Here is a 13,235-nt window from a genome sequence, read left to right as displayed (position 1 = left end):
TTAATATTTGATCAAGCTAGTCCATTAAATTACAAAAAAAATATAACTTCGTTTCTGAATGTCGTGTTTTCATCGTGAACTAGCGTCTATTTTGCCTCGAAGAATTGACCCTTTCGACAGAACGCGTTTTATACGAATGGTCTGGGCCAGAGCACGTAATAAAGTTCAAAAAGAAAAAAGTTAAATATGGCAGACGAAAGATAATCCTCAGCTGTCATATTTATTATTTCTTCAAAGCATCGTAGCTTTAAATGCTATAAGTCTTACCTATGAAGAACAAGATGCGGTTATGTTATAAAGCCTTGCTAGCATACTACGTGACACTCAAAATGTATTCTCTTGTATGTCTGTGCTTTCCTTCTCTTAACTTTCTTTAGTGCTAAATATTACTTGTCAAAACAAGTCTGCGTTGTTATTAAAACAAGACAAAGTGTGTATGTTCAGTATTTAGTATAGTGTTGAAGCTTATGTACAGTTAGGGTACCATCTTTGCTTACTCTCTTGTGTGGTGTGGCCATGGTCTGAGACCTAGATGCTGTGTGTCTTTCTTTGGTGCTGTTACTCTTCTATTCCATGTTTGAGATCCCACTCAACATGCGCTATCAAGCTCGCTTTTAGAACACAGATTTGGTTTGCGAACAAGGAATTAATTTAAAAAAAAGTTTTTCGATAGTACTTTGGGTACATGGGGAAACGAAGAAAGGAGGAAAGGAGGTTATATTGAACTTTCAAAGGGTTTTGATTGAAATTGTCAATTTATTTTAAATTTTTTAACTTTTGTTCTATGAAGTATCAAGAAATAACTTTTGGGTTAGCTTCCTCTGTAAGTCTTTGTGCCATTCATAGTGCCCCCAAATTACAAAAAAAAATAGTGAAAATGTCCTTTATATCAAAATTTGTCTTGCAATGAGATTTAGATTGCACAGTAGAAAAAGGTAAAAAGTTAAATTATGATATATTGAAGAAAAACTACTTTGTTCATCACTAATCATTCTCTGTTGAGAATGAAATACGGATGTGCTATGATAAATATTCACCTATATAATGATGTTATCCTGAAGGAGTTAGCACTTTTTTCTAACTTAGAACTTTCTTACCAATCTCGTTCCCAGGAAGTTTTTTTACTTACTAATCTGTGACAAGTGCTCTGAATTTCTTTCACATCCCCCCAGACAGCAAAAAGAAAACATAACATGCCAACTAAAAATTTTTTTTCAAGCTTCATACAGTACAGGTAAAAATTTTACTTCTTTCTTTATTAACTGCCCATTGTATATACCTCTACTCATCTTTGTTGTTTTCTATCTTTACACCTTACTGTAAAACATCACGATACTTACTGCCATAAAAATATTCACAGCTATACCAACTCCAAATGAAAGAACTCTGAATGGTTGTCGTACATGTGCGAGGTACACAAAACTGTGTAAAAATCGCGCTGCGGTGAAGATTCGAAATACGAGGAGAGTGGTTGAGTACACTGGATGTGTTGAAATGTAGAAGATACCAAGAAATATGAATGGTACGATATTTTCAATGTCGTTTAAGTGTGCCCTATAAAAAAAACAAAAGAAAGCTTAATAAGTCTTTTCATTCTCCTTTCTATGGAGAATCAGCCTGAGAATTATTCTTAAAGATTCTCAATTTTTGAGCAAAGCCTAATATTCTCCTATAAAACATACTCTTGCTTTGAAACATTGTGTAACAGAGATTATGTGTTATTATTGCAAGATATTTACGTTGTGAGGTGGAATCATCCATGGCAATGAATTTCATTCGCTGCAATATTATTCTGCGCAAGCGTTAAGATAATAGTGAAGTAGGTTGCATATATATATTCTCATAATGCGAAATTATTGTTATCAATCTTGTCCCTAGGACTCTGATAACGCCCTGACTTTGCCATATTAGCATAGTATAGATATGGTGACAAGGTGGAACCGTTTTACTTTTGTTACTTCCCTAATACCTACATGTTTCAATGACGGTGCAGTTTACTACGACGAAAATCCACTTCCACTCAGTTCACGTAAACAAAACGAAAAATCTTGTTCGAAAACTAAACTATTTCATCTTATTTTCGAATTGACGTAGTACATGCTTCAATGACGGTACAGTCTAACTAAACAAAAAAACTGAACTATTTCATCTTACCTTCGAATTCTCTCCACTATCGGATTTTGGGGATCGATTTTCACCTTTTTGCCAGAAGGGTCAGCGAAAGTTATATCTTCTTCTGTTGCATATATCTAAACACAACGAAGAAGCGTTAGTACTCTCCCCGGAATAATCTTCCCAACGGAAGAAGAAACTCATCTCCCTTTGGTTATTTATACGGACTTCTTTCTAGCGAAACTACAGGACATTAAATGCGCAATAAGACTAGACAGTATTGATTTGTGCACATAAATTGCAGGTTCGCATCGGGTTAATGACACGATTTCCTTAAACCAGTAAGGATTGACCAGCGTATATAGACTGATGCAAAAGCCAACCTCGTCCGTAGGAATTCTTGCCTTTTTGACATCAAGTAAGCGCTAGCGGCTTTTGACACCAGGCACAAACCCTGGGGACTAGGATGATATCTGAGATTTAATCAAGATCCTAAAAGAAAGTGTAGTATTTTTGACTACATTTTTTTTCTTCCTCGAATTTTAAGTTTATATTTCTCAAAGCTGGAGAAAGTTTAAGAATGAAGAGGTGGCGAACTTACGTTTTTTGTGATCCGCTGGAAGGTTGTATACATCTGCACAAAAAACATTTTTAGAATCAAAACCCCAACATAGAATGCCAATGTTTTAAACAAAGGGTTTTCATTGCTGTATATATCCGCCATCTTTAATTCTAAAAAGCAATGTGAAGAGGGTAGGATTAAAATGATAGGTAAAGTATGACAAGTAAAACCGTCGCAAACAGCACAAGGTACAAGCTCGCCCCCAGCACCTTTTACCGAGCGCAGCGCCATTTAGCGAGCAAGTAGTCCTGGCGACATGTAAATGTAAAAGTGTAAATGTAAATGTAAGTGTAAATAACCTAAAACTTGCAATTAATTATCTCTAATAATTAGTACGAGTTAGAAAACTAATATTTGTTGAAACCGTGGAGTCTCGAAAGACATAATTCATTGCATTAGTAACAACCTCGTTCCCAGGGCATTTTCTTAATGGATGATTTCTCCCCAAAATAACGGCTCAGGAGCCACAAGAACGAGGTTGCATTAATACGTGTTTAGGTTTCGAGCTAACTGAATTATTAAGGAAGAACGCAGGATAAAGACTTTTTATTTTATAGAATATGCTTTATGAGAATATTAGACTTAAATAAGAATAATGACTATCCTGTTAGAACTTGATTATTATTATTATAAAAAAAGGCGTGTAAAACTGAAACGGAAAAAGGTACTGGATGCGAGATTGAGTCTTGCTTATTCTTAGCAGCGATCTGAGCTGAATAATTTCTTTAAATAAACAAAAAGCGATTTTTTATATGATTTAAGTTCTTGGTGAAAGCATAGTTTTGTATATGGTCTATGGTAACTATATGGTCAAAACCTTTCTTGGTATTCTAGGCTACGCCATTGATGACAGCTGTAACGGTCGAAGTGTAACCTAGAATAAACTCGCTTGTTCATGACATTGTAATATCTATATTTTTTAATGACAATGATTGAACAGATATAAGTGGTAATATTTTTAAGGCTTCCTTGGTACCTTCGAAAATTTTTCATACAAAAAACTGCTACAATTTTGAAACTCGAATTCCCCCAAGATTTTTAAATAATAGAATATTTATATAAAGATAATAAATAATAAAATAATTTTAAATAAGAAACAGAATTTATACCATGACAACTGTTGTACTTACTGACGAGTGAGTTGCAAAAACACAAAAGAACAGTTGTAATTTAACACTGTCTATACATAACATTCCATTTAGAGCTCAATTTAATCATCGTATTAATACCAACTTAATTGCAGTCAATTTTAATTTTAATTAGGTTTAATGGTGTTATTGCCCAACCTCATTCTCAGCCCCTGTAGCGTATTTTAAAATAAGGATGCAACGTGTACGATGCATTAAGAAACACCATAGTCTGGGGTTGAGGTTGGATATTGGATATTGTCGAATGGAATATGTGAATAGTAAGCAATATTTGTGAAGCACGGCAAAGATCTTAAATCGTACTGAGTTCGTTTAGACCAACCATAAATATAGTTAAACAATTAATCTCTTCGATCTTGTGCTTCCGACAAACTTTTTCGGAAAAACGGATATTATTGAAAAATAATAGCCATTTTACCTGATATAGTATTTCCTTACAGAATTGAGTCCACATGTATACAAAACCTCAATGCTCCGTCTATCTAAACATCTGCGCTAAGTCATCTATACAAACTTGTTCCTGGGACATTTTCCCTTGTGTCAAAAGACCTTGGAGACAAGGATGCTTAAACTAATATCGTAGTTTGACACAGTCTATAATCCAGGACCTTTTTCATATAAAGACATTGCTGTACACATGATACGGGTATCCTACTTATTCATAGTACAAGAATAAGGTTTGGCGCGACATTGGCACGACGGTTAAACTAAGGTGAATAGTTATTGCTCTTCTACGCAGAGGTCTCTTACGTGTCATACGTTGTTGAAAGATCCGATCTGAACTTTATTGAAACTAAATTTATATTTGGAAAATATATCCTCTCGAGCGTTGATATACTTTCAGCCTTATCAAGTTGCTCTTTTGTGTAGCATTTATCTTTCCTCGTATGCAGAACTTGTTAACTTTTTCTATATTTGGACGCCATCCATAACAACCTCTGGGAACGAGGTTGATTGAACTTTTACTTTCTCGAATTCCGTTTATATATATAGATAGATATATAGAAACATCACAGAGCCTGGACACTGAGCGTTAACGAGTGGTTTTTATGAGAAAGTATAAGCGAAGCTTTGAAAGTTTTAGTAATCTAGATTACACTAATTTCTACGGAGAATGTAGAAAACTTAACATTCACTTCATCTAAAACGACACTAGCACTATTTAGTCCTGCGTCACTGCCTTACTTGTTTGTAGCTATGAACATATTGCTGACTAGCTCTTACATTGTCAACACATTTTAACAACAATTTAACACTGTTTATGACACTTTAAGTGCATAATTCAACCGCAAAGTCCGATGCTTCTCTCTATTCTAAGACGTAAATGTTGTAGTTATCGCACAATGCCAAGAAAAACATCGGAAATATTTTTTAAGTTTTTTATTGTTCTCGTTTACACATTTCACGAAAATATAGTAGGAACTAAAAAATGAAAAAAAAATATGACGATATATTTCGAGAACAGTGCGATAACTAGTTTATCATATTAACCGAGCATAAATCATTGTAATTTGATATACTCGTAAGATATTCATGTTTATTCAGTACAAATTAGTGGAAGTGAAGTTAAACAAGACGTATGATATACGCAAACAACCTCGCGAATAAAGTTTACAAAAAGCTGTCTATAAATTGGGATTTTTGTTACGAAGTTAGACACGACATATTTTACTATTCAGATACGCAATAATATTTGTTACACTCTTATTTTTCAAAATTGATTTGTGAGACCTTCCTGAACGGAAAATTCCTCGAACTTTTAATTTTCGATGGGTCCGTCTTGGGTGAACCAACTGACAGGAAGAAGAAAGACCACAAACCCACAAACCCCAAAATTTGCGAAATTCATTAATTCAGTTAATTCTGCCTACATTCACTTTTAAAAAGTTTGGTGGAAACACCTTTATTTACTAGTTAGTTAAACAAGTGTTTTGAACACTTGTCTTATCTTTTTAAGAAAGAAAAAAGAAAAAAAAAGTAAAAATAGTTACCAAGATGAGATTCGAACACACGACGACTCCCGTGTCGGTGCTCAGAGAGGCAAAAATTTCCATTCTTGTAGGACACATTTGCGTTTTAATACAAGCTCACGAGCTTGTAATAACAATCGAATTAAACACTGAACTCCTTCAACGCTCTATAGATATAACCCCACTAACCTAAAGTCACAATTAAATTCAAACTTCTAATACCTTTTTTGACTATGTTGAAACAAAAGGATAATTGAACAGTGAATAATTATGATTGATTGTTAGTTTGTTTCGTAAAAATAACTTTGCTCAGCGAGTTGTTAACCAATCAGGAGAAAATATCAACTTTTGCACGCTATAAAAAATATCAGTTTTTTGCACTGTACTGTTGAATTGAAAAAATAAGTAAATATTGCACTCGTTTCTCGGTAGAAAACAAAAATATAGCGCATATTTTTGTAAATTAGCCAATCACAGTGCAAGAAAAACACCCATATGATAAACTAAATATACTGTAATATAAACCCAATCCTAACATCTGTTATTGCGGTTTTAAATTTTGGTTGGGGAAGTTAGTCTTTCTTGTTATTTGATCAAGCTAGTCCATAAAGCCACAAAAAATATAACCTAGTTTCTAAATGTCGTGTTCTTATCGTAAACTAGCGCCTGTTTTGCCTTGAAGAATTAGCCTTTTTTACGAAACGCGTTTTATACTAATGGTCTGGGACGAACGACGTATTAAAGTTCAAAAACAGAAAAATTAAAGATGGGGCATAGACGAAAGATAATCCTCAGCTGTCATGTTTATTATTCCTTCAAAGCATCGTAGCTTTAAATGCTATAAGTCATACCTGTGAAGAACAAGATATGGTTATGTTATAAAGCTTTGCAACCATACTATGACACTTAAAATGTATTCTCTTGTATGCGCATATGTCTGTGCTTTCCTTCTCTTAACTTTGTTTAGTGCTAAATATTCTTTTAACTTGTTGAAACTTGCTTGTGTGTGTGATAATGTTGATCCAGAAGTGTGCTGTGTTCAGTATCTCTTATAATATCTTATAATATCACAGAGACTGTGTCTGTCTGTGTGTCTATCTGTAACAGGCAAAGTGGATATCTTTATTTTCCTTTGATTTAGCCGAAACACTTATGTCTCAAGTGTTAAATGTTCTGACGTTACGGCGCGACGTCAATATTACTACTATTTTACTTTAAATTAAAAGTAAAGCTAGTACAGTGCACTTAAAACTTTGAGAACAAATAACTTGGAAACGAGGTGGTGATGTCTGTCATTTTTCACCGCGTTGGTAACTAGGGGCCACCTATGTTTTCGAGTCCTTGAAGACGTCATCAAAAAACCTTTAAACCCCAATATCTCTGCAACCGTTTGTCAAAGATACATAATCTTATACATTTTCTTGGTCAGCGTTTCAATCTCTGTACATTACAGTAAACGGATAAAGTAAATCTTGCCATTTTTTTATATGCACTACTGACGTCAGCAAAAAATCTAAAACAACCTATATTCTCATTGTCCTTGTGCCTAAGTGGATTTTTCCACGTGCTTTATCGACTAGTATTAGTATAGTGTTGAGACGTGAGTGCAGTTAGGGTACCATCTTTGTTTACCCTCTTGTATGACGTGGCCATAGTCTAAGACCTAGCTGCGTCTTGCTTTTGTGCTGTCACATCCCGCTGCTTTTGTGCTGTCACATGTGCTGTGTTTAATAGCGCTATCGAACTCGCATGACAATACACTTGACGTACGTACAAAGAAATGTTTAAAAACAAGTTATTCGATAGTATTTTGGGTAAACAAAGAAAGGAAGATGATTGTGTTATATTAAACTTTCTAAGGGGTACGGATTTTAATTAAAATTGTCAAGTTTTTTGAATTTCTTGAGATTTGTTCTATGTAGTATCAAAGAAAAACTTTTGGGTTAGCTTCCTTCGTAAGTCTATGCATATTCAACAGGGCCTCCAAGTTACAAAAAAGAAAAAGAAATTGGTCTTATGCAATTAAATATAGACGGCAAAGAAGAAAAAGGTACCAACGTATATCTTGGTGTTATCCACACTTATTTAACTTAGAACATTTTTGCATATCTCATTCGCAGGGCGTTTTCACTTTCTGATCTCTGACAAGTGCTGTGAGTTTGCTTTTTACACCCCAAAACAGCAAAAAAACATAACAAAAATGGCAACTAAAAATTCTCTTTCAAGCTTCATAAAATAAAAGTAAAAATTTTAGTTTAATCTTCGAGTATTTTCTTTCTTTATTAACTGTCCATTGTATTTACCTCTACTCATCTTTGTTGTTTCCATTTTCACACCTTACTGTAAAACATCACGATACTTACTGCCATGAAAATATTCACAGCTATACCAACTCCAAATGAAAGAGCTCTGAATGGTTGTCGTACTTGTGCGAGGTACACAAAACTGTGTAAAAATCGCGCTGCGGTGAAGATTCGAAATACGAGGAGAGCGGTTGAGTACACAGGATGTGTTGAAATGTAGAAGATACCAAGAAATATGAATGGTACGATATTTTCAATGTCGTTTAAGTGTGCCCTATAAAAAGACAAAAGAAAGCTTGATAACCAAACTTGTTCCCAGGGCATTTCTTGCCTTGTTGATGAAGTTAATAGCAGCGAAAATCATCGTTGACCACTCCGTAATAACGATTCAGGGGCCAAAAGACCCTGGGAACGAGGTTGCTTGATAACAATAAGTCGTTTTACTCTCCTTTCTATGGAAAATTGGCCTGACAATAAATCTTAAGGTATTTTCGATTGTTAAGCAAACCACAGCTTAATATTCTCTTATGAAGCATATTCTTATAAGGCATATTCATATAAATATATCGTGTACAGAGGATTAACATTATGCGGAATATTTTGCGTGGAATAAAAGTAAAATATTCACATTGTGAGTTGAATTCCTCCATGGAAATAAATTTTATTCTCTGCGGCATTAGCCTGCGCATGTGCTAAGATAATAGTGAAGTAGGTCGCATATATATTTTCATAATGCAGAGTTATCGTTATTAACCTCGTCCCTAGGACTCTGATGACGCCGTGACTGTGTCATATAAGGATGATATAGATATGGTGACAAGGTGAGACTGTTTTATCCACTTTTATTTTATCCACTTTTACTCAACTACTAGTACTCGTAAACTAAACAAAAAACTGAACTATCTCGTCTTACCTTCGAATTCTCTCCACTATTGGATTTTGGGGATCGACTTTCACCTTCTTGCGAGAAGGGTCAGCGAAATTTACATCTTCTTCTGTTGCATATATCTAAACACAACAAAGAAACGTTAGTACTCTCCCCGGAATATTGTCTTACCAACATAGGAAGAACCCCATTTCCCTTTGGTCATTCATACGAACTTCTTTCTGGAAGAACTATAGGACATTATATGCGCAATAAGACTAGACAGTATTGATTCGTGCACATATATTGCTGATTCGCATCGCGTAAATGACACGATTTTCTTAAAGCAGTGAGGATTGATTGGCCTACATAAACTGATACGAAAGCCAATCTCGTCCCCATGGATTCTTGCTTTTTTTGACGTCGAACCCGGCCGTCAAGTAAGCGCTAGCGGCTTTCACGTCAGGTAACAAACCCTGGGGACTAGGATGTTATCTGAGATTATTAAGATCCTAAAATAAAATGGAGTGTTTTTAACTATATTTTACTTCTTCCTCAAATTAAAAATTTATATTTTCAGCATTCTAGAGAAAGCTTAAAAATGAAGAGGTTTCGACTTACGTTTTTTGTAATCCGCTGAAAGGATGTATACATCTGCACAAAAAACATTTTAAGAATCAAAACCCCAACATAGAATGCCAATATTTTAAACAATGGGTTTTCATTGCTGTATATATCCGCCATCTTTAATTCTAAAAAGCAATGTGAAGAGGGTAGGATTAAAATGATAGGTAAAGTATGACAAGTAAAACCGTCGCAAACAGCACAAGGTACAAGCTCGCCCCCAGCACCTTTTACTGAGCGCAGCGCCATTTGAGAAGCAATAGTCCTGGAGACAAGGTTAAACAAAGTGTTAACAAATTAAAACTTGCAGTTAATTGTCCCTGATAATTAGCACAAGCTGGAAAACTAATCTTTGTTAACGCCGCGAGGTCACGGAGTTTATAATTCATTGCATTAGTAACAACCTCGTTTCCAGGGCATTGTTTTGATGGCTTTCTCCCCGTAATAACAGCTCAGTAGCCGAAAAGCCCTGTGAACGAGGTTGCATTAGTAAGTGTTTAATTGAATTTATTGAATTATTAAGGAAGGATGCAGGATGAAGTAGCTGTCGAAACATTAACCTAGAATAAACTTGCTTGTTCATGTAATATTTTTATTATTTAATGAAAGTAACTGAACAGATAAGTTGTAAAACCAAAGACTGCTGCAATTTTGAAACTGAAATTTCCCCCAGATTTATAAAAAAATGTAAGTAAGAAACAGAATTTATACCATGACAAATTTACTTACCGACGAGTGATCTGCAAAAACACAAAAGAGCAGTTGTAATTTAATCCGGTCTAATATTATAACATTCTATTTAGAGCTCAATTTATTCGTCGTGTCAATGCCGTGCTGATTGGTAATTGGAGTCAATATCAACAAACACGTGCCCAGGGACTTTTACCTATTTGACATCAAGTAAGCTAGTGGCTTTGACATAGGTTATAAACCCTGGGGACGAGGATATCAATTTTAATTTCAATCAAATGTTAATGTCCAACGTCATTCTCAACACTTGTATCGTTTTTTAAAATGAGGATGCAACGTGTACGATGTATAAGAAACACTACAGGCTCTAGGGTTGTGGTTAGATATTGTCTAATAAAATATGCGAATAGCAGGCAACAGCCTGCTTTAACATTTAGCATGATATTTTCGAAGCACGGTTAACAAGGTCAAGACGTAATGTTTGTTGATTTTAAAAACGAAATATTCGCGTAAAATTAGTAAAAGTTTTTTAAAAAAGTAAATATAGTTAAAACATTAATTTCATCTCCTCTTCAAGTGTTCCGTCTTTTTAAACAAGGACATTTTCATGAAAAACTTAAAATTGCAACAGTTCTACCAGTATATAAAACAGGCGAAATGACTAATGTATCTAATTTAGACCAATATCAGTTCTTCCATGTTTCTCAAAAATACTAGAACGCATAATGTACAATAGATTTTACTCTTTTTAACTTCTAGTAATATTTTATATAGCAATCAATTTGGCTTTCAAGCAGGTCAATCTACTGATCATGCAATAGTTAAACTTGTTAATGAAATATCAAAAGCGTTTGACGAAAACAAGTACGAGCTAGGAATTTTTATAGATCTAAGCAAAGCATTTGACACCGTAGATCACAAAATTCTACTAGAAAAACTCAAAACTATGGTATCAACATCTCCAACATTCGGTGCTTTGAAAGTTATTTATCCAATAGAAAACAGTACATTTCCTTTGACGGTGGAAGTACAAATTACAAAACAATCATCTGTGGAGTTCCACAAGGTTCCATGTTAGGACCACTCTTATTCCTTATATATGTAAATGATTTAAACAAAGCTTCAAATATTTTACATTCAATTTTATTTGCAGATGATACAAATCTGTTTTATGCACATAAAAATATAAAAACATTATTTCGCGCAGTCAGTAATGAACTCTCTAAGCTGGCAGAATGGTTTAAGGCAAACAAACTGTCCCTAAATATTTCTGAAACGAAGTAACACTTATCCACAGGCAAAAATAAAAAAGATGATATACCATTGAAATTTCCTGATTTATCTATTAATAATATAAGTATAAAAAGAGCACAATGTATGAAATTTTTAGGAGTTATTCTTGATGAAAATCTTACTTAGAGAGAACATATAAATATTCTAGAAGAAAAAGTCGCAAAGAATATTGGCATCCTATTTAAAGAAAATTTGTTCTAGATCACAATTGTTTAAAAACATATATTCTTCTTTCATTCACTGCTATCTAAATTATGCAAGTATTGCGTGGTGCAGCACCAACGCTACAAAATTGACAAAATTACAAAATAAACAAAAACATGCAATAAGAATTATTTTAAATGTTGACAGGTACACTCACTCCAGAGAGTTATCAAAAAAGCTAAATGTACTAAATGTATACCAACTAAACATTTATCAAACTCTTATTTTTATGTTTAGGCTTGGAAACAATATGTTACCAAAAGTATTTATTAATATGTTTCAGAAGATACAACATAAATATCCATCCAGATTTTCAATTAACAGTTTTTTTCAACCTAGGATTAATTATACAATCACAAAGTTCTCTAAAACTAGCAGAGGACCTAAATTGTGGAATACATTTCTTGGTAACGACATGAATACTATTACATCACTTAACGAATTCAAACATAAACTAAAACATAAACTATTGACTACTGACAATCTATATTTATTTTAGAACACACGATAGTTAAAACGTACGACACATATAACACAACTCCTCATTATTTTCAATGTTAACCTTTTATATAGGTTGGGGGCTTAGTGATAAAGCTATTATAGCCTTTTTCTCGCGTCTTCTTAGCTAACCATGCAATCATATCTCTAGATTATACGATATAATAGCTTATAATTTGTACCTTATTTTTAAGGAAAACTGTAAATTCTGCAACGGCAAAACAAAAACAAAACAACAACAACAACAAAAAGCAAAAACTTGCGCCAAGTCATCTATACAAACTCGTTTCCAGGACATTTTTCCTTGCGACAACGCCTCGCAGGTGCCAAAAGACCTTGGTGACGAAACATATTTCATAGCCCCGGCACAGCCAATATCCCAGGACCTTTTTATATGTAAGAAATCGCTGTACACATGATTCGTGTATCCTTCATAGTACAAGAATTAGGTTTGGCGCGACATTGCCACGACGGTTAAACTGACGTAAATAGTTATTGCGCTTCTTCGCAGAGGTCTCTTTCACATGTCTCGTTGAAGATCTGATCTGAACATTTTTAAAACTGAATTTATATTTGAAAAGTATGTCTTCTCGAGCGTCGAAAAATTCTCTGCCTCATCAAGTTGCTTTTTTCTTTAGCATCTACCTTAAACTTGTCTCGCCATCATCCCAATATAAACAAACTTAGCAACCTTTCGGGACGAGATTGACTGAACTTCTACGTGCCTTTGTTTACAATTTCGCTGTAAAACATCACGATGCAGGATCCTTTACAATTAAAGCCTCTTTCAAAATAAAACAAACAAAGCTGGTCTACAGCTTTGTTTGTTGGATTCTTTTACCCCCTTATCTCGAGGTCTGGTGATTTTCCTTATGATTACATTTGGTTATAGGTTAGGTTATAGGT

At 34.2% G+C, this 13,235-nt stretch overlaps 2 protein-coding genes across 3 annotated transcripts; both read right to left on the bottom strand.

The window, feature by feature from the left end:
* Window positions 1-1,194: 1,194 nt before the first annotated feature.
* Window positions 1,195-3,928, bottom strand: LOC130647518 (microsomal glutathione S-transferase 1-like). 2 transcript variants are annotated; one of them, XM_057453400.1, is made up of 4 exons: window positions 3,865-3,928; window positions 2,714-2,844; window positions 2,155-2,249; window positions 1,195-1,554 (listed from the first exon to the last, which is right to left on the bottom strand). In XM_057453400.1, the coding sequence occupies exons 2-4, from the start codon at window positions 2,834-2,836 to the stop codon at window positions 1,308-1,310; spliced, it is 465 nt and encodes a 154-aa protein (XP_057309383.1). In that variant the 5' UTR covers window positions 2,837-2,844; window positions 3,865-3,928; the 3' UTR covers window positions 1,195-1,307. The 2 variants fall into 2 exon arrangements, with proteins under 2 accessions (XP_057309383.1, XP_057309384.1); XM_057453401.1 differs by having other exon boundaries at window positions 3,844-3,870.
* Window positions 3,929-8,053: 4,125 nt separating this feature from the next.
* Window positions 8,054-10,411, bottom strand: LOC130647517 (microsomal glutathione S-transferase 1-like). Its single transcript, XM_057453399.1, has 4 exons — window positions 10,374-10,411; window positions 9,642-9,772; window positions 9,069-9,163; window positions 8,054-8,429 (listed from the first exon to the last, which is right to left on the bottom strand). Exons 2-4 carry the CDS (start codon window positions 9,762-9,764, stop codon window positions 8,183-8,185), a joined length of 465 nt encoding a protein of 154 aa, XP_057309382.1. The 5' UTR covers window positions 9,765-9,772; window positions 10,374-10,411; the 3' UTR covers window positions 8,054-8,182.
* Window positions 10,412-13,235: the final 2,824 nt, after the last annotated feature.

Source organism: Hydractinia symbiolongicarpus, chromosome 6 (genome assembly GCF_029227915.1).
Source record: "Hydractinia symbiolongicarpus strain clone_291-10 chromosome 6, HSymV2.1, whole genome shotgun sequence".
NCBI classification, from domain to species: Eukaryota; Metazoa; Cnidaria; class Hydrozoa; order Anthoathecata; family Hydractiniidae; genus Hydractinia; species Hydractinia symbiolongicarpus.
The sequence above is the reverse complement of the archived record's forward strand: the minus strand, read 5'-3'. Positions and strand labels throughout refer to the sequence as shown.